The sequence below is a fragment of the Stegostoma tigrinum genome, chromosome 3 (assembly GCF_030684315.1).
Source record: "Stegostoma tigrinum isolate sSteTig4 chromosome 3, sSteTig4.hap1, whole genome shotgun sequence".
Classification (NCBI taxonomy): Eukaryota; Metazoa; Chordata; class Chondrichthyes; order Orectolobiformes; family Stegostomatidae; genus Stegostoma; species Stegostoma tigrinum.
The window spans coordinates 121,394,780-121,415,478 of record NC_081356.1 but is presented as its reverse complement, the minus strand read 5'-3'; the positions used below and the strand labels follow the sequence as shown (position 1 = coordinate 121,415,478).

Sequence of the window (20,699 nt, the reverse complement as noted above, 5' to 3'; positions counted from 1 at the left end):
ATTACAAACTCTGGATGTCCTGGGACACTGTCACCGGGAACAGTGCCACCCGCTGGACTGAGGGTTTGTGACATGAAAGAGCAGATGGGCATCAACGTTCTCTGTGTGAGCTGTACAGCCCCCAAGCTTTCCGGGAGCTCTCTGTGCTCCGATGCTCACAGAAGCTGCTGCTGCAGCTCATCAAGGGCCGCGCAGCAGTGGGAAATATTCCAAGGAATGTGGGTGGCCATCCTATATCGGTGACAACTGCATTGAATTTCACCCAGCTGGCCGTTTTCAGGGATTCACTGGGGAGTTGTTACTGAGACAGTGTGTGCCAGCTCATGGTAAGCAAACAAAAGGCTGGAAAAAAAAAAGCAGCAAGCGAGGCAGCATCTGGAGGAAAGGAGAAGTCAACATTTTGGTTCGGTTCGGCTCTCCGTGACTCCCTTGTTCGCTCCACACTGCCCTCCAAACCCACCACACCCGGCACCTTCCCCTGCAACCGCAGGAAATGCTACACTTGCCCCCACACCTCCTCCCTCACCCCTATCGCAGGCCCCAAGATGACTTTCCACATTAAGCAGAGGTTCACCTGCACATCTGCCAATGTGGTATACTGCATCCACTGTACCCGGTGTGGCTTCCTCTACATTGGGGAAACTAAGCAGAGGCTTGGGGACCGCTTTGCAGAACACCTCCGCTCGGTTCGCAATAAACAACTGCACCTCCCAGTGGCAAACCATTTCCACTCCCCCTCCCATTCTTTAGATGACATGTCCATCATGGGCCTCCTGCACTGCCACAATGATGCCACCCGTAGGTTGCAGGAACAGCAACTCATATTCCGCTTTGGAACCCTGCAGCCCAATGGTATCAATGTGGACTTCACCAGCTTCAAAATCTCCCCTTCCCCCACCGCATCCCAAAACCAGCCCAGCTCGTCCCCTCCCCCCACTGCATCCCCAAACCAGTCCAACCTGTCTCTGCCTCCCTAACCTGTTCTTCCTCTCACCCATCCCTTCCTCCCACCCCAGGCCGCACCTCCATCTCCTACCTACTAACCTCATCCACCTCGTTGACCTGTCCGTCTTCCCTGGACTGACCTATCCCCTCCCTACCTCCCCACCTATACTCTCCTCTCCACCTACCTTCTTTTCTCTCCATCTTCGGTCCGCCTCCCCCTCTCTCCCTATTTATTCCAGAACCCTCACCCCATCCCCCTCTCTGATGAAGGGTCTAGGCCCGAAACATCAGCTTTTGTGCTCCTGAGATGCTGCTGGGCCTGCTGTGTTCATCCAGCCTCACATTTCATTATCAACATTTTGGTTATTATTTGGAGTAGAGGGAGCTGCAGATAAAAAGGGGTTAGGGGTAGGGGTAGTGGAAGGTGGTGATAGGTGGACACCAATAGTAGGTGCGATCTGGTCAGTCAATGGGAGGGATAAATCCGGTTGGAAGCTGGGATAGAAGGGAGGAAGCAGGGCTGGAATGGGAGCTGGGGATTGGGTGGGAAGATTATTGGAAATTAGAGTTCAGTTCACACTGTTTTGTCTTGTTTCTTTGTGCCATGATGCAGCCAGATAGTAGGTGTTGCCCACTTAACTGGTTTGCCCCCGGGGGCTATATATTGTACGTGTGTTACACTGAGAGCACCTTGTCTTAATGCTGGCTGTCATCATCAAAGCAGCCCGTATCCTTTCCATCAACGTACAAGCCCACTTGATCTTTGGGTACCATATTTTAAAAGTTTATTTTATTCATTCATGAGATGCAGGCGTCGCTGGCTGGCCAGAATTTCTTGCTCATCCCTAGGTGCCCTTGAGAAGGTGGTGGTGAGCTGCCTTTTTGAACCGCTACAGTCCTCCTGCTGTGTGTTGACTCATAATGCCCTTAGGGAGGGAATTCCCAGTCTTGATCCAGTGACAGGTAAAGAACAACAATATACTTCCAAGCCAGGATATTGAGTGGCTACGAGGAGAACTTGCAGTTGGTGGTGTTCCCATCTGCCTTCTGCCCTTGTCCTTTCAGACAGAAGTGGTTTGAAAGATGTAAGGGTAGTTGGTGAATGTCTGCAGTACATCTTGTAGAATTTACACACTGCTGCTACTGAGTCTAGGTGGTAGGGGGAGTGGATCTTCTTGGATGTGGTGCTAATCCAGCGGCTGCTTTGTCCTGGATGGTATCACGCTTCTTGAGTGCTGTTGGAGCTGCACCCATGCAGGAAAGTGAAGAGCATTTCATCACACTCTTGACTTATGCATTGTAGATGGTGGACAGGCTTTGGGAGAGTCAGGAGGTGAGTTACTCACTGCGGTATTCCTAGCCCCTGACCTGCTGTTGTAGCCATTGTGTTTATGCGGTGAGCCCAGTTGAATTTCTGAGCAATAGACAATAGACAATAGGTGCTGGAGTAGACCATTCGGCCCTTCGAGCCAGCACCACCATTCATTATGATCATGGCTGATCATCCACAATCAGTATCTTGTTCCTGCCTTATCCCCGTAACCCTTGATTCCACTACCTTTAAGAGCAATAATAATTCCCAGATGTTGATGGTGGTGGGTTCAATGATGGTAACACCATTCAATGTCAATGGGCAGTGGTTAAATTGTTTCTCATTAGAGGTGGTCATTGCCTGAAATTTGTGCGCCACTCATCAGCCCAAGCCTGGAAATTGTCCGGATCTTGTCGCATTTGAACATGCACCGCTTCAGTACCTGAGCTCTGGAGTTCTTGGGAGCTCACAGAGAGAAACTGTCTGTGAAACTCTCCCCAAAATTGACATGGCCCATTTTTGGCAAAAATGATGCCCGAGCTTTGGCTTTTATTAAAATTAATCTGTCCTTGGAGTTATGGACTCACAGGCTATTACAAGGTGGAGGATGTGGGACAGATTAATACCTTTCATACCGTGAAAATATACCACAATGTCATTTTTGTGTTGGCATTTAGAACATTACCAAACATGTTTCAATTTTGTTGTCAGCTTTTCTCCCCAGCATCAGTTTGCATTTGAGACAAGAAAAGTTAAGGGACTTAAAATTGTAGTCCTGTTACTATATGTTGTTGGTTTGGGATGTGTTTAGTAGTCTATTTAACATTTATCCTCTACTGCAGAATAACCTCTGTTTTCATTTTGAGTTTCTGTACTTTGATCCATAACTAATGTGTGATTGGTCCATAAAAGGTCAGAGCAGATACAGAACGTAGTACATTAGAGCGTAGTACAGGCCTTTCGGCCCTCGATGTTGCGCCGACCTGTGAATCCAATCTGAAACCCATCTAACCTACACTATTCCATTATCATCTTAGGATACTGCAGGAAATCCTGTTCTGTTCCGGGGGTTACACTCAAGGGAGACTCAAGGAAGTGGCCTGGGGGATTTCAAGCTCACTGAACGACCAGAAAAGCTCAGGTTTAAGTTTGGGAGGCAATTTGAAGGAGGTCTGCCAAGTTGAGGCAAACATTATGGAAGCATTCAGGAGATTTGGTTGGGGGGGGCACGTGTGTGGGGTGTGGGTGAAAGTTAGATTGTCATTTTACGGGGCAAGGGAAGTGAGAATTATCATCAAAGGATTTAGATGAGAAAAGAGGGTCAAGCAGAATGTAAAGACCAGCAGGGACTAGTAGGGTTGAATGGCCGGCTCCTGGTCTGTTTCTCGATTTGGATGAGAATATACGAAGCATGGTTCGTAAGTTTGTGGATGACACCAAAATAGATGGTATAGTAGACAGTGAAGAAGTTTACCTAAGAATACAATGGAATCTTGATCAGCTGGGCCAATGGGCAGAGGAGTGGTAGATGGAGTTGAATTGAGATAAATGTGACATGTTGCATTTTGTTAAGACAAACCGGGGCAGGACTTATACGCTTAACAGCAAGGTCCTGGGGAGTGTTGCCGAACAGAGACCTGGGGTATAGATACATATTCCTCAAAATTGGCATCACAGGTAGACAACATTGTGAAGTGCTTGGCACGCTTGCCTTCATTGGTCAGAGCCCTGAGCATGGGATTTGGGATGTCATGTTGCAGCTGTGCAGGACATTGGTGAGGCCACTTTTGGAATACTGTGTACAGTTCTGGTCACCCTGCTTTGGAAGGACGTTATAAAATTGAGTCCGGATGAAGGGTGTAAACCCGACACATCGACTTTACTGCTCCTCTGATGCTGCCTGACCTGCTGTGTTCCTCTAGCTCCACACTATATTGACCTATTATAAATTTGGAAAAGATGCAGAAAAGATTTTCAAGGATGTTGCGAAGGCTGGAGAATTTGAGCTAATAGGAGAGCCTGGAACAAAAAATGGAGTGGATGATCTTGAGACCGACATGGGCCTCACTGGACATGTTCCCCAATTCTGCCACAACATATTGCAACAGCCCATATCACTTAGAGTTCTATAAGATTCCACCCAATAGTTTTGCCCAATTAAACTTCCAAGAATAATAACAACTTAATTACTCAAGGAGTGATTACAAACCAGGGATAAGTACTGCTAGACCCTGTTAGGAAGCCACAAATCAAAACAACTAAATTTACCAAACAGCACTCACTTGAAGAATTAACCAGCAAGATTTCACTTTTGTAATATTTTACAAATCACACCAAGTGTAAAATTAAACATCAATTAATAAATGATACTTGAAATAAAAAGGTAAATTTCAAGTCACATTGTCAGCCCAACAATGTTATATCTTGTACAACTGCAAGGAGCTGCAAAAGTGAAAAAGTTTTGAATTCCATCTGCTCTAATGTCGTCTTTGGGTTTCTATCCTTTAAGATGCATGACCAACATTGAATTAGGAGCAGACGTAGGCTGCTCAGCATGTCAGGTTTGATTTAATGAGAACAGGCTGATCTGCTAACTCCACATTTCCATCCCTCCCTCCCCACAAACACTTTCACTGGCATACTTTTCAAAAATCTATCTCCCACAGCCTAAACGTGTTCAAAGGCTCTGCTTCCAACATCTTCCAACAACTTTCCCCCCACAGTGGTCGAGAACGCCCTTGACCACGTCTCCCGCATTTCCCGCAACACATCCCTCACACCCCGCCCTCGCCACAACCGCCCAAAGAGGATCCCCCTCGTTCTCACACACCACCCCACCAACCTCCGGATACAACGCATCATCCACCGACACTTCCGCCATCTACAATCCGACCGCACCACCCAAGACATTTTTCCATCCCCACCCCTGTCTGCTTTCCGGAGAGACCACTCTCTCCGTGACTCCCTTGTTCGCTCCACACTGCCCTCCAACTCCACCACACCCGGCACCTTCCCCTGCAACCGCAGGAAATGCTACACTTGCCCCCACACCTCCTCCCTCACCCCTATCCCAGGCCCCAAGATGACTTTCCATATTAAGCAGAGGTTCACCTGCACATCTGCCAATGTGGTATACTGCATCCATTGTACCCAGTGTGGCTTCCTCTACATTGGGGAAATCAAGCGGAGGCTTGGGGACTGCTTTGCAGAACACCTCCGCTCGGTTCGCAATAAACAACTGCACCTCCCAGTGGCAAACCATTTCCACTCCCCCTCCCATTCTTTAGATGACATGTCCATCATGGGCCTCCTGCAGTGCCACAATGATGCCACCCGAAGATTGCAGGAACAGCAACTCATATTCGGCTTGGGAACCCTGCAGCCCAATGGTATCAATGTGGACTTCAACAGCTTCAAAATCTCCCCTTCCCCCACCACATCCCAAAACCAGCCCAGTTCGTCCCCTTCCCCCACTGCACCACACAACCAACCCAACTCTTCCCCTCCACCCACTGCATCCCAAAACCAGTCCAACCTGTCTCTGCCTCCCTAACCTGTTCTTCCTCTCACCCATCCCTTCCTCCCACCCCAAGCCGCACCTCCATTTTCTACCTACTAACCTCATCCCACCTCCTTGACCTGTCCGTCTTCCCTAGACTGACCTATCCCCTCCCTACCTCCCCACCTATACTCTCCTCTCCACCTATCTTCTTTTCTCTCCATCTTCGGTCCGCCTCCCCCTCTCTCCCTATTTATTCCAGAACCCTCTCCCCATCTCCCTCTGTGATGAAGGGTCTAGGCCTGAAACATCAGCTTTTGTGCTCCTGAGATGCTGCTTGGCCTGCTGTGTTCATCCAGCTTCACACTTTATTATCTTGGATTCTCTAGCATCTGCAGTTCCCATTATCGCTTCCAACATCTATTGTGCAGAAAAGTTCCAAAAACTCTCTGCGAACTTTAGTTGTGATGTAGTCCATAAATAGCCCCTGTTTTTCAATCTTTTACAACTTGCTCTTTGTCTGCAGATCTGATTTGTCTCTGACCACACAACAATTGAATCTTAATATGTAACATGTTGATACTGCTTCCTTGTCAAGGGCTGCTATGTCACATTTCATTAGTCTTATTAATCAAGAAAATACAGTTGATCAATTTTGCAGTTTATGTAGAATCTTATGCAAAAAGGCTTTCCATTTGCAAACAATACTGATTTTACAAATACATTAAAGAAATTCCATTTCTTTTCTTGCTATGCTGCATCCAAGTTATTGCAGTGTAAATTCCAACTGTTCAAAATATGAGCAGAACAGACAGAACAGACTTGGTTTAAGGGAAATAATTCAAAAGTTAGAACCAGAAAGTTCAGATGTAAGATTAGAAAGTAAATCTGGACACAAAGGATAATAGTAATCTAGAACTTGATCCAAAGATGGTAACCGATGCTGGATACATTGGGAGTTTTAAATAACTGACAGTCTTTTGACAACCAGAGCTATTAAGCAATATGGACTAAAAGTGGTTATATGGAGCCAGGTCGCAGGTCAGTCACAATCTTATTAAATGATGAAACAGGCTCCAGGGGACAGATAACTCTCATTTTACTAATTCCCTAAATGCTTACCTGTGTTCTTTGTAGCCCCCAGGCGGCAGTAAAAATCTCTGGGACTTGGTGGCCGTTTTAAAAGACCAGGATGACAGTCTGCTTCCACAGAACTACTGCAAAGGGATAATGCACATTAAACATCTGGTCAGGTTCAAAACTGTAAGTAACGAAGGTTTGTCACACAAGTCTCAAATGAAACTTGGTATCTTGAATTGGTAAAATATGTTCCTTTATGAAACTATGTAAAAGTGGTTTCACGATGAAAGGATATTGAACTGTGACTCAAATATCAGCAATGTCAAATGTCACATGGATAATGGGAACTGCAGATGCTGGAGAATCCGAGATAACAGAGTGAGGAGCTGGATGAACACAGAGGGCCTAGGCCCGAAACATCAGCTTTTGTGCTCCTAAGATGCTGCTTGGCCTACTGTGTTCATCCAGCTCCACACTTTGTTATCTCAAATGTAACACATGTGGGCTGATGCTATCCTGCCTTCTTACTAATAATGAACAGTCTGTCGAAGGTTTACAACATACCATTTGGGAATTTGGATTATTAATTAGTGATAAATGGACTTTGATTATCAGTTTTATTAAGATGACTTTTTCTTCTTCGAGAGTCAGAAATTGTTTTCTAACTGTGAGTCAGAACAGCATTTAAAATTAACCATATGAATTAAGTTAATGTCTGGATAATCTATTTAATGAGATAATTGCTGAAGTGCTTAATAATTTAAGTGTTATAACCCAGAGAGAGATAGATAGAGGGGCCATAAGCAGGTTCATTTCAGGAGAAAGGATCCATGCCAGCAGACGTATGTTTAGTGGCCTTAAAGTCATGAAAATCAGTGAAAAGTGCGTTTGCCTGTGGTTTTGGGGAGAGACGGAGAGAATCAATTCCAATGGATACACAGAAAGTTGCTATAAATTTACAACCTCATCCATTGCCATTTGTCTTCTCATTGTGATTGCAAAGCTATCAGCTTTGACGGTGGGAGAGAAGCAATCTATGCTTGGAATTGCTGGGTGACCTTCAGAGGCACCAGAAAGCCTTGAGACTCCATCTTAACACCTGAACCACTTCTGAATTGTGCTGAGCTCAGAGATAGTGTGTATCAACTGGTTTATGAATAGGTGTAAATGCCATTCTCCCACTGGTGGTAACCAGCAATCCCACTTCATCCCCTTCACACCCTGCTACTTAATCAAAGAAGGCTTTTTTTGCCACTGCCAGATGGTTGACCGCAGGAGCCTTTCCCATAATGGCATGGCTGTGGCCAACATAGTTGCCACTACACTGGGCTGCTTTAAAATCCATGCCAATTCTCATTGATCCCCCTTGCTTTTCTTAAGTGAATCACTACTTAGTGAAGCCATCCAAAGCTCACACAGAATCCTCAACTCCATCCTCCTGCTTGACCTGAAACCTTTTCAGTCATCCCATAGAGTGGGCCTGAGGGAGCTCAGGGGAACCTCCAATGCAGATGACAACAGTTCTCCTACACAGAGGTTTGTCAAATGTGACATTGGTGGGAATAAATGAAGAGCAGAATGTCTAAAACAAGCTTGTTCTTTAGAATCAGTTCAGGGGAAGGTCACCTTTGCCTTACGAGACCACAGGTCTGTTCTGTCATTGGAGAGAGACAGCTGGTGGTTTAACCTGGGGGCTACCATGATCCAAGTGATGGGAAAGATTGAGAAAATGGGATTTCCAAGGGTAACTCCAGCTGGTAAGAAAAATGAACCCAAACTGTCACTCTGCATCACAAACCAGCCATCCAACCAGCTGAGCTAACCCACTCAATTAAAGAGGTACATGAAAAGAAAGTTAAAATATTAAAAGTGGAATTTTATATAAAACCATCCCTCTTCTTACATTTAGCCTTGACTCACAAACAAACATTGACTGGCATGTATAAATTGTTCAACACTGAATTTGTTTTTGGTTAGTCCAAAGCTCAAGAGTTAACAACTGTGAAGATGTCCAAGTTTGGAGGTGGAATCGGTGCACCGACAAAAGAGGAGAGACTGAAGGAGGCGGCTGGGATTCATCTGCGACTGGGTCAGATCCAGAGATACTGCGAGCTAATGGTGGAACTTGGAGAGGTTAAGTATTTAATAGTGATAATCAGTCAGGCATGTAAAGAATAGAATAGTGGCAAAACTCATTTTTTTTGCTCTTTCTGTCGTTTAAGAGTCAAAAAGTCAGGGAACCTTTGTGCCATCTATACCGTGTAGCCTGCATGTCTGTGGTGCTTGAGTTTACATTCATCCAGTAGGTGCAAGATAAATGTGCCCTTTGTCTGCAAAGCTGGGTTTGAATATAACTGACGTGGACCATTTATTATTGGTCCCTATGGATCCAAATCACAAACTACTCATCATTTGGCACAAATTGACATGAATTACATCACATTAATGCAATTAATGCAGATCATGTAACTAAATGCCAGTGTCATGTTTAATGCAGTAGGAGCACCCTACTAGGATTGAAACAATTCTCTAATTGTACATTAGCGGATTTGATTCCATTTAAAACTTCCTTGACTGTGTGTCATGTTCTCTGTGGCTGCGACGATAAGTTCTTTTCTATTTTTGACATCCAGTGGGTTCTGATTCACTCAGAATGTCTTAACAGTCAATGGTAGGAAGGTCCATTTGGCAAATGCAGTGAACTGAATCCAGAACTGTATATCAACAGGTCCAATAGCGGCTAAGTTTACAAGCAATGTTTGAATTGCCTTGATCTTGGGGAGGAGAGAATCAGCCACCAAGTGAGGTGGCAGGCGAAACTGTGTAGATTCAGGGTCATGACACTGTTGTCTTTCACAATCAAATCGCAACACCACATGAATTAGCTTGGCACTGGCTTACAGAATAGCCTCTTGGTTCAGTTAATACAGATTGCCAGGCAGGAGCCAGTTGAACAACATGGAACATAACGAAAAGGGATAGAGGCATTTTCAGATGGAGATAAATCTTACATTAGATAAAAATGATCCCATCTGCTGCCCTTCAGGCTTCACACCTTTTTGTGACAGATGCAAACAAATCTTCTGGAAAATTATTGTATTTTTTTTAAAGTGGAACATATCCTGGTGCTGCTGTATCAGTGCCTTCGGTGGGGATAGCACCTTGATTTATCTCATCGCTGTAATGATTGCCTTCTCCTCCCTTAATACGTACAGGATTTCTGAGCCAACCCCTTCATAGAATCCCTATTGTGCAGAAAGAGACCATTTGGCCCGTCAAGCCTGCACTGACCTTCTGAAGAGCATCCCATCCAGATCCATCTTTCCCCCACCCCAATCCCTATAACCCCACATTTCCCATGGCCAATCCACCTAACCTGCACATCTTTGGACAATGGGAGGAAACCGGAGTACCTGGAGGAAACCCACACAGACACGGGGAGAATGTGCAAACTCCACACAGCCAGTTACCCGAGGCTGAACTGAACCCCAGTGCTAACTATTGAGCTATCATGCTGCAGTTGGGGAAGCTGTAGTTTGAGCAGAGACCTTAATGTGCATCCATTTCCTGAGGAAGGTGCTTTCAAAAGAAAGTGTTTTCTGAGGAACGATGTGGAAAATCTGACCTAGCTTTGCAGTTTACCTACCAAAGTCAACTTTTCTGAATTTTGTGAACCATTCTTAATGAAGGAAACATTGTCATCACGAAGGATATGTTTGGCAAGTGCTTTTCAAGTGCCATCTGAGTGATATTTTGGGCAAGTGAGAGTATAATAGGATTCTCTGTGTATGTGCTTGTAAACCCAACAAAGAAAAGCTGGCCAAATTGCTTTCCATGCACAAGGTCCCCTCTTCTGTTTATATCGATGTAACAAAAGGAGGTGTCTTTAGCACGAAACACCAGTCTGAAAGTTCTCAAGTTGGGGTTCAAAGGCCAAAGAGAGCGGGACAACAGGAGAATGAACTGACAGTTTCCCCATGTGACCTTCAGTCAGATTGATCAAAAGATTCCTTCTTTGCAATAAAAGATAATGTGCCTTCAGTGCAAAAAGACCAATGTATTTTTTTTATGTGAGTGTTTGGAAGTAGGATATAAATAGCCAAAAATAGCATGACTTCTTTAAATTATGCATGAGGCTGTTTTTGTAGGGAGATGAACCAAAGGGTAGTAACACAGCAGTGCAGAATTGCCATGGCTACCGCTAAACGTAGTACTTTACCTTGACTTCTTCTGACATTGTAATCACAACTGAAGTAGATGACAGTGAGCCAAGGCTGTTAACTTTCATTGGTGTTTCAGTGGGATAAAGCACTTTCGGTGGCACCTGGGGTATCAATGAAGTACTGGAAGAAGCTGATGCAACGGTGAGGAACCTCTTATTTTGGTGAGATGCGCAATGATTTAAAACGCTGCCACATGACCGAATGTCTCACTCATCTGTTGCCTCAGTGTCCTGGCCAACACTCCTCCCTCATTCAAGCACAGAGCAGACATCCTATTTGCTGAAACTAACAGCAGTTGCTAGAATTTATGGTGCAAAGTACAGTTTGGGCCTATGATGCAAATCCACTCCTCTGAGACCTTTTGATGCGACAAGGCAACAGATAGATAGAGTCATTGAGTAATACAGAATGGTAACAGGCCCTTTGGGTCAAACTGGTCCATGCTGGTTACGGACCACTCAACTAGTTATAATTGCCTGCATTTGGTCCGTATCATTCTAAACACTTCCAAACCATGAACCTGTCCAAATGTTTTTTAAATGTTGCTAATTTACCTGCTTCAACCACTTTCTCTGGCAGCCCATTCAATATACACACCACCCTCTGTGTGAAACAGTTACAACTCAGGTTATAGTCCAGCAGGTTTATTTGAAGACACAAGCTTTCGGAGTCTTGCTCCTTCTTCAGGTGTCAGTGAGACAGATGGCATCAGACACAACTTATAAGCCAAAGATCAAAGGGTCATAGAACTGCTGCAAATGTGTTGAGCAAACCTAAGATGGCTGACAAATCTTTAATCAGTTAAAAAGGATTAATATGCAAATCCCAGAATTTGTTTCAAGCCACTGCCCCATGATAGCTAAAGGTTTTATCAGTGTACCAGAGGTGAGATCCCAGGTCAGACAATGCATTTTAAGTGTGAGAATCTGGATTCAGACTGACAATTAAAACTCAAACAGATTCTAAACAAGGCCTCACACCTAAAATGCATTGTCTGAACCGGGATCTCACCTCTGGCACACTGATAAAACCTTCAGTTATCTCGGGACCGTGGCTTGAAAGAAATTTTGAAATTTGCAAATTAATCCTTTCGAAATGATTAAAGATTTGTCAGCCATCTTAGGTTTGTTCAACGCATTCATATTCATTCTATAACCCTTTGATCTTTAGCTTATAAGTTCTGTATCTGATGCCACCCCTCTCAGTGACACCTGAAGAAAGAGCAAGACTCCAAAAGCTTGTGTTTTCAAATAAACCTGTTGGACAATAATCTGGTGTTATGTGATTTTTGACCTTGTCCACCCCAGCCTAGCATCGGCACCTCCACATCATGAAGAAGTTGCCCCTCAGCTCCTTCTTAAACTTTTCCCCTCTCACCTTAAACCTGTACATTGTGTTTTCAATTCCCCATCCCTGGGAAAAAGACTTTATGCATTCATCCTATCTATGCCACTCATGATTTTATACACCTCAAAAAGGCCACCCCTTATCCTCCTACATTCCAAGGAATAAAGTCCTATCCTGGCCAACCTGTCCCTATAACTCAGGCCTACTAGCTCTGGCAACATTGTTGTAAACCTTCTTTGCACACTTTCCAGTTTAACTATGTCTCTCCTATAATAGGGTGACCAAAACTGCACACAATATTGCCAAGTGCGGCCTCATCAGTGGCTTATACAGCTGTGACAAAGAATTCCTACAGTGTGGAGACAGGCCCTTTGGCCCAACAAGTCCATACTGACCCTTGGAGCATCCCACCCAGACCCATCCCCTATAACCCACCGAATCTACACATCCCTGAACACTACGGGAAATTTAGCACAGCCAATCCACCTAGCCCACTCATCTTTGGACTGTGGGAGGAAGCTGGAGTACCCAGAGGAAACCCACACAATCATGGGAAAAAAATGCAAACTCCACACAGACCGTCACCTGAGGGTGAATTCGAACCCAGGTTGCTGGCTCTGTGAAGCAGTACTGAGCCACCGTGCCGTCCCTATACAAAGCTATATTCTTAGGGATCACTTCTATAGTAATATAACATCCCGACTCCTATATTCAATGTCTCCACTGATGAGGGCCAGCATGCAAAATGCCTTCTTCAACACCCTGTCCACCTGCAAGGATTCATGCCAACAATTTGCACATTTCCAACTAAAAACAAGTAGATTGATCGTTCATGCATAATGAAGGTCTTTAACTTGTGATGGTTCATGCTGGTTGGTGAGTTTAGAACCACAGGGCCTAAGAGGGAAGTAATTTAGGAGTGAAATTAAGAGAATTTTTTTTGCAAAATGGGGTGAATCTTTGGAATGCTGTATCCTATGGTGCTGTCAAAACCCAGTGGTGAATGTGGGTACGAACACAATGTTTAAAAGACATTTAGATAAATAAATGAATATAAAAATTTTGGAGGGATATGGGCTAGGAGTATGGTCCTAGTCTAGTTTTGGGATTATGGTCGACATGGACTGATTGGATCAAAGGGCTGTTTCCATGCTTTATGACTATATGACTATCTGACTCAATTACTAGCATCTTTGAAATAGGGATTAACAATGGTGGTAAGGGATTGGGGGTAGTTGTATGGGGAAAAAGGCATTGAAGAAGGACTGATCATGGTGAATAGCAGAGCAATCTCACTGAGCTGAATTGCCTTCTCCTGCGCTTGTGTTCCTGTGAAACGTCTTAAAGATGAACTGCATAATGTAATTGTAGGAATTCCTTTTGCTTACGGGTAAACATATTGTCAAATCTACTTGTACTGAATATATTATTGATCTGTTGACACAGAACCTTGTTGCAATGCAATTAGCAATCAATAGTTGCTTGCTGTGAACCTTAGTTTGATACTTAACTCCATTGCATATTCTCTTTAAGCTACCCAAGTGTTCTTCCATTCAATACACTACCACCATCAAGGTGAGAATAATGAAAGCGAAATTAGTGAGACAAGAACCCCATTGTAAATTTCTTTGCCATTCTGCAAACAGCATTAAATAATATTCCCAGAGTATTCCAATACAGTTGTATCAGAGATGCAATTTTCTTTTTCATGTCAGTAAACAGGTCACCCTGTAATATCCCAGAGACAGAAAATAAATTCACATGATTAATTAAAATGTTACGGAACATGAGAAATATTTAAAGCCACTTTCTCTCAGGTCCAAAATGGCTCAATCAAAAGGCTACAAATTGTTAAAATACTTCACCAGGTTTAGAAATTGGAACAGTAATGAAGTAGCAAAAGAACAAATTGAAGAAAAATAATTTGGCACGGTGGAAGAGAGGGAACAGAGTCCAAAGGTGCTCAGGTTAGGTGGTTTGGCCATGCTGAATTGCCCTGTGGTGTCCAGTGATGTGCAGGCTACGTGGGATGGCCATTGGGAAATGTGGGATTGCAGGGATAGGGTGTGTGTCTGCGTTTGGATGGGAGCCTGTTTGGAGAATCGATATGGACTCATTGGGCCAAATGGCATGCTTCCACACTGTTGGGATTCTACAATTCTATGATTCTAAAGCTTTAATATTTCCCACTCTGTGGAGTTTCCGAACTCCACTTTGTTTCCAGGGTATAGGTCAGAGGAGGATAACATAAATCTAAATGCTTGTTCATCAGTTGTACAATTACCCATGCATCTTAGTCTGTGTCCTACTTACATCTCCCAATAAAGGACCAGAAAATAGGGGGAAATTTGGCCTCAAAGGAAACAAATTGCAACTTCAATATTGGATTAGTCCATCAGAGTCATCAATGACAGGAAAGTGTTGAGTGTTGTGAAGCATTCAGGATGTTACTGTTTCCTCAGGAGAACTGACCAGCTGATTCAGGAAGGGAATGATGAAGTGATTCCATACTGTGTTGCCACCGGGGATGTGAGGAAACTGGTAACCTTCTTCACCTCTCGAGGCCAGCTGAATGAAGCACTCCTAGTTACTCAGGTAAGCTATAGTTGCCAGTTGCTGGTCTTCTTACTCGTGAGCGTTAATCTTGCCATTTTAGCAGGGAAGCCAGTTTCAAAGGGATCTGATTCACTGACCCTCTGTCCATAACGGTTCCACAATCCTGCCTTCACAGTATCTGAAGAAGAGATCTATAAAACTGATTCTCCAAGTTAAGCTAGAAAGGAGCCTGGCTTCCTGCTAAAGATGAATTTGGTGTGTATTGATCAGGAGCAGAAATCTTCAGTAATTGCGTTCTGGTTCCCCAACACAGGGGAGCTGAGGCCAATTATGAGGTCCTATCGTTAGCCTTGCTTACCCTTCAGACCAGAAACTGAAACACGGCCATCCACCCTTGGTTTTCCTTTGCTGCCAGCTCATGTGTGATCTCCTGGCTGCTGATGGGAAACAACTGAAAAAGATACTCAGTTACTAGACAGTCAACCTTTCTAAGATATTAAAATGCGGTCAGAATAAATTGTGATCCAACAAGACTGCCAGCGAGCGTTATCAACCACAAAGTGCATCCCGTCAGTTCAAGTGGAATGACATCAGCTTTTCTTTCAGTCTGTGTAAAGCACAGTTTGTTCCTGTATCTACAGAAGTGTTTTTAAAATCGAACAAGTTTGGTCAATTTCCTCTGTGATGTAAACGTTGGGATTTGCATGTATAGTTTTTAATGTTCTTTGGAGTGAGATTGTGTTCCTGATTTTTGAATTCAGGCAGCACAGTTGTTTTGCACTGCTGCCTCACAGCGCCAGGGACGCAGGCTCAATTCCTGCCTTGGGTGGAGTTTGCTTGTTTTTGCTGTGCCTGTGTGGATTTCCTCCGGGTGCTCAGGTTTCCTCCCACAGTCCAAAGATGTGCAGGTTGGGCAGATTGGCTGTACTAAATCGTCCCGTAGTGACCAGGGATGTACAGACAAAGTGGATTGGCCATTGGAAATGCAGGGTTATGGAGACAGAATGGGGTGCTCTCCAGAAAGTCATTGCAGACTCAATAGGCTGAATGGCCTGTATCTGCACTGTGGGGATTCTATGACTTAGTAACCAGTGGGTTTTTCTGTGTGGTCTTAAGTTAACAATTAACTTGTAAGTATTTCTGTAACCATGATTTGCTTTCAGAACGGTTTCTGACTCTGAAGCTGTCGACTGAATAGATGTGCATTGCTCATGTACCTTTGTTCATTTTCGAGTGCTTGAGACCTGGCATGGTAAATAATGGGCTGTCACAAATTTGTTAGAGAATTTTATAGTTTTTTTTTATTAGAATTAAAGGAAATCTCTATAAGTAAGAGAGAGATGTTTAGTTTCATTTTGACTTTGTACAGGGAAGTCCTGTGAAATCCTTGAAAAAGGACAACTGTATAGAGCAGTGTTCCTGAGAAAGGTATGATAATACAGTGAATTCAATTAAAAAGGAAAGTCACCATCAATCCAGAAGGAAAGTCTCCCATTTGGGAGACAACTGATGGTGAGTTTAATCTGAGGGTCACCATGCCTCAGATGAGGGGCAGGATTGAGAAGGCAGGGTCTTCATGGAACAGTCAGAGGTCATTGTGCACTTCAGTACAAATGACATAAGTAGACAAAGGAATGGGGTCCTGCGAAATGAGTGCAGGGAGTTCGGTAAGAAGTTAAAAATCAGGACCTGAAATGTAGAGATAAACCGGATTATTCTCAGTGACGCACGCCGTGAGGATGTAAATTGAAAGATAGGCCAGATGAATACGTGGCTGAGGAACTGGTGTAGGGGGCAGGGTTCTCAGTTCTTGGATCATTGGGATCTCTTCTGGGGGAGAGGTGACCTGTACAGGAGGAATGTATTGCACTTGAACTGGAGAGGGTCCAGCATCATTGTGGGGAGATTTGCTCATGTTGCTTGGGAGGGTTTAAACTATTTTGGCAGGGGTTGGGACTCTGAATAAGAAAGGCTGTCAAAAAGTCAGGGGAAAATACATTGAGAGCAAGTTAACTATTCAGGATAACCAGGGGCACAGTGAAGGGAGGGAAAAGATTTCTGGTTTAAAGTCCATTAGTTCAATGCACAAGGCTTGACCGGTAAGGCAGATGAGCTCAGAGCATGGATTGTTTGTGGGGACTGGGATATTATAGCCATAACAGAAACATGGCTAAGAGAAGGGCTGGACTGGCAGCTGGATATTGCAGGATACAGAAGCTATGGGCGTGACAGAAGTACAAGAACGTGAGGACAGGGAGTTGCTCTTTTGATAAGGGAAAGACCTAACAACAGTGCTTACAGAGGATGTTCTTAAGAGGTCATCAAATGAAGGCATATGGTTAGAATCTAGAATCAAGAACGGGATGGCCACTCTTTTGGGACTGCATTGTAGACCCCCAAAATGGCCAGCGGGTACTACAGGAGCAGATGTATAAAGAGATTGCAGACACCTGGGAATAATAGACTAGTAATGGTTGGAGGTTTTAGTTTCCCCTGTATTGACTGGGCCACCCAGAGTGTAAAGGCCCTGGATGAGGTTGAATTTGTCAAATAGGTCCAAGAAAGTTTCCTAAATCAATATGTAGAGGGCCCTACTTGGGAGGGTGCAACACTGGACGTCCTGTTAGGAAACGAGGTCGGGGAAGTGACTGAAGTGTCACTCAGAGAGCACTTTGGGTCCATTGACCTGAACTCCATTTTAACATAGTTATGGAAAAAGATAAGACAGGTCCACAGGTTAAGGTGCTGAACTGGAGCAGGGCCAATTTTGAGGCCATTAGGCAGGATCTAGCAGGTTGGCTGGTTGGGTCAGTTTGAAGGAAAAGGAATGATTGGCAAATGAGAGGCTTTAAAAAGTGTGATATCAAGAGTCCTGGGACCGTATGTCCCTGTTAGGAAGAACAGAAAAGCTGGCAGGTTTAGGGATCCCTGGCTGACGAGGGATATTGAGGCTCTAATCAGAAAAAGGAAGAAGGCACACATTAGGATTAAGCTCTCAGGCTCAAGTGAATCCCTAGGTGACAATAAAAAGTGTAGGAACACACTTAAGTGTGAAATCAGAAGGGCAAACAGAGTGTCTGAGATGGATCTGGGAGATAACGTTAGAGAAAATCTCAGAGGTTCTATAGCTATATTGAGATTAAGAGGGTGGTGAGGTAGAGAACAGCTGTCTATAAAGATCTGCGTGGCTGTCTATATGTGGAGCCACAGGAGATTCGGGAGATTTTTAATAAAGATTTCTCCTCAGTGTTTACTGAGGAGAGAATCATGGATGCTAAGGAAATTCGGTAAACAAGCGGGGATGTTTTGGACTGCACACATATTACCAGAGAGGAGTTTGCAGCCTTAGAACACATTAGGGTGGATAAGCCCCCTGGGCCTGATCACATCCATCCTTGGATGTTGTGGGGGGCTAGGGAAAAAATTGCAGAGGCCCTTTGCAGATATTTTTACTTCAGTTTAGCTACTGGTGAAGTTCCAGAAGACTGGAGGGTGGCTAATGTTGTTACATTATTTAAGAAAGGTAGCAAAGACACAGCAGGGAGCTACAGGCCAGTGAGCCTGACATCAGTGGGAGTCAAGTTAACAGAGAGGATACTGATAGACAGGATCAAACAACACTTGGATAGTCAAGTGACAATGGGAACTGCAGATGCTGGAGAATCCAAGATAATAAAATGTGAGGCTGGATGAACACAGCAGGCCCAGCAACATCTCAGGAGCACAAAAGCTGACGTTTCGGGCGTAGACCCTTCATCAGAGAGGGGGATGGGATGAGGGTTCTGGAATAAATAGGGAGAGAGGGGGAGGCGGACCGAAGATGGAGAGAAAAGAAGATAGGTGGAGAGAGTATAGGTGGGGAGGTAGGGAGGGGATAAGTCAGTCCAGGGAAGATGGACAGGTCAAGGAGGTTGGATGAGGTTAGTAGGTAGGAGATGGAGGTGCGGCTTGGGGTGGGAGGAAGGAATGGGTGAGAGGAAGAACAGGTTAGGGAGGCAGAGACAGGTTGGACTGGTTTTGGGATGCAGTGGGTGGAGGGGAAGAGCTGGGCTGGTTGTGTGGTGCAGTGGGGGGAGGGGACGAACTGGGCTGGTTTTGGGATGCGGTGGGGGAAGGGGAGATTTTGAAGCTGTTGAAGTCCACATTGATACCATTGGGCTTCAGGGTTCCCAAGCGGAATAAGAGTTGCTGTTCCTGCAACCTTCGGGTGGCATCCCAAAACCAGCCCAGTTCGTCCCCTCCCCCCACTGCATCACACAACCAGCGCAGCTCTTCCCCTCCACCCACTGCATCCCAAAACCAGTCCAACCTGTCTCTGCCTCCCTAACCTGTTCTTCCTCTCACCCATCCCTTCCTCCCACCCCAAGCCACACCTCCATCTCCTACCTACTAGCCTCATCCCACCTCCTTGACCTGTCCGTCTTCCCTGGACTGACCTATCCCCTCCCTACCTCCCCACCTATACTCTCTCCACCTATCTTCTTTACTCTCCATCTTTGGTCTGCCTCCCCCTCTCTCCCTATTTATTCCAGTTCCCTCTCCCCATCCCCCTCTCTGATGAAGGGTCTAGGCCCGAAACGTCAGCTTTTGTGCTCCTGAGATGCTGCTGGGCCTGCTGTGTTCATCCAGCCTCACATTTTATTAACTTGGATAGTCAAGGCCTGATTAGGGATAGTCATTAGGGATTTGTGCATAGGAAGTCATGTCTGATAAATCTTTTAGAGTTTTTCAAAGAGATTACCAAGAGGATACATGTGAGTAGGGCAGTGGATGTTGTCTGTATTGACTTTAGTAAGACCTTTGACAAGTTCCCGCGCAACAGGCTAGTTATAAAAGTTAGGTTGCATGGGATCCTCATTGGATTCAAAATTGGTTCATCTGTCGGAAATAGAAGGTGACAGTTGAAGGTTGTTTCTCGGACCAGAGGCCTGTGACTGTGGGTGTGCCAAAGGGGTTGTGCTGGGACCTTTGTAGTTTACAGAAATGATCTAGATGTGAATGTACAAGGCATGATTAGTAAGTTTGTGGACATTACAAAATTAAGAAGTATCATTGATTTTGAGGAAGGTTATCAAAAATCACAGAGGGAACAGATGGGGATGTGGACTGAGGATTGACAAATGCCATTCAATGCAGATAAGTGTGAGGTGTTGCTCTTTGGAAAGTCAAACCAAAGTAGGACTTATATACAGTAAATGGCAAGGTCCTGAGGAGTGTTGTGGAACAGAGGGACCTAGGAGTATAAGTCAGTCATTCATTGAAAGCAGCATCACAGGTGGACAGGGTAATGCAGAAGGCAGTTAGTATGCTGGTCTTCATCGGTCAAGATGTTGAGTATCGGAGTTGGGATGTTACATCATAATTGTATGGTGAGGCCGCAGTTGGAGTATTAGGTGCAGTTTTGGTCACCTTGTTATGGGAAAGACATAGTTAAATTGTAAAGTGTGCAAAGAAAATTTATGAGAATGTTGCCAGGACTACTAGGCCTGAGCTACAGAGAGAAATTGGCCAGGATAGGACTTTATTCCTTGGAACATGGGAGAATGAGGGGTGACCTTACTGAGGTGTATAAAATCATGAGTGGTATAGATAGGATGAGGACTAGAGGACATATGAAAGATTGAAGAAGGACCTGAGGGCAACTTTTTCACACAGAGAGTGGTGCGTACATGGAATGGACTAGAAGAAAAAGTGGTTGAGGCAGGTACAATAGCAACATTTTAAAAAACTTCTGGAT

The 20,699-nt window shown here is 44.6% G+C and overlaps 1 protein-coding gene across 2 annotated transcripts in view; it reads left to right on the top strand.

Annotated features, from left to right (window-relative positions):
• wdr17 (WD repeat domain 17) overlaps nt 1-20,699 on the top strand; it is a 142,313-nt gene that overhangs the window by 84,448 nt on the left and 37,166 nt on the right. For both annotated transcript variants that reach the window (XM_059644862.1, XM_059644861.1), the window contains exons 16-19: nt 6,894-7,019; nt 8,814-8,969; nt 11,136-11,200; nt 14,869-15,001. In XM_059644862.1, coding sequence (XP_059500845.1) covers nt 6,894-7,019; nt 8,814-8,969; nt 11,136-11,200; nt 14,869-15,001 — 480 coding nt within the window. The remainder of the gene's footprint in view (nt 1-6,893; nt 7,020-8,813; nt 8,970-11,135; nt 11,201-14,868; nt 15,002-20,699) is intronic.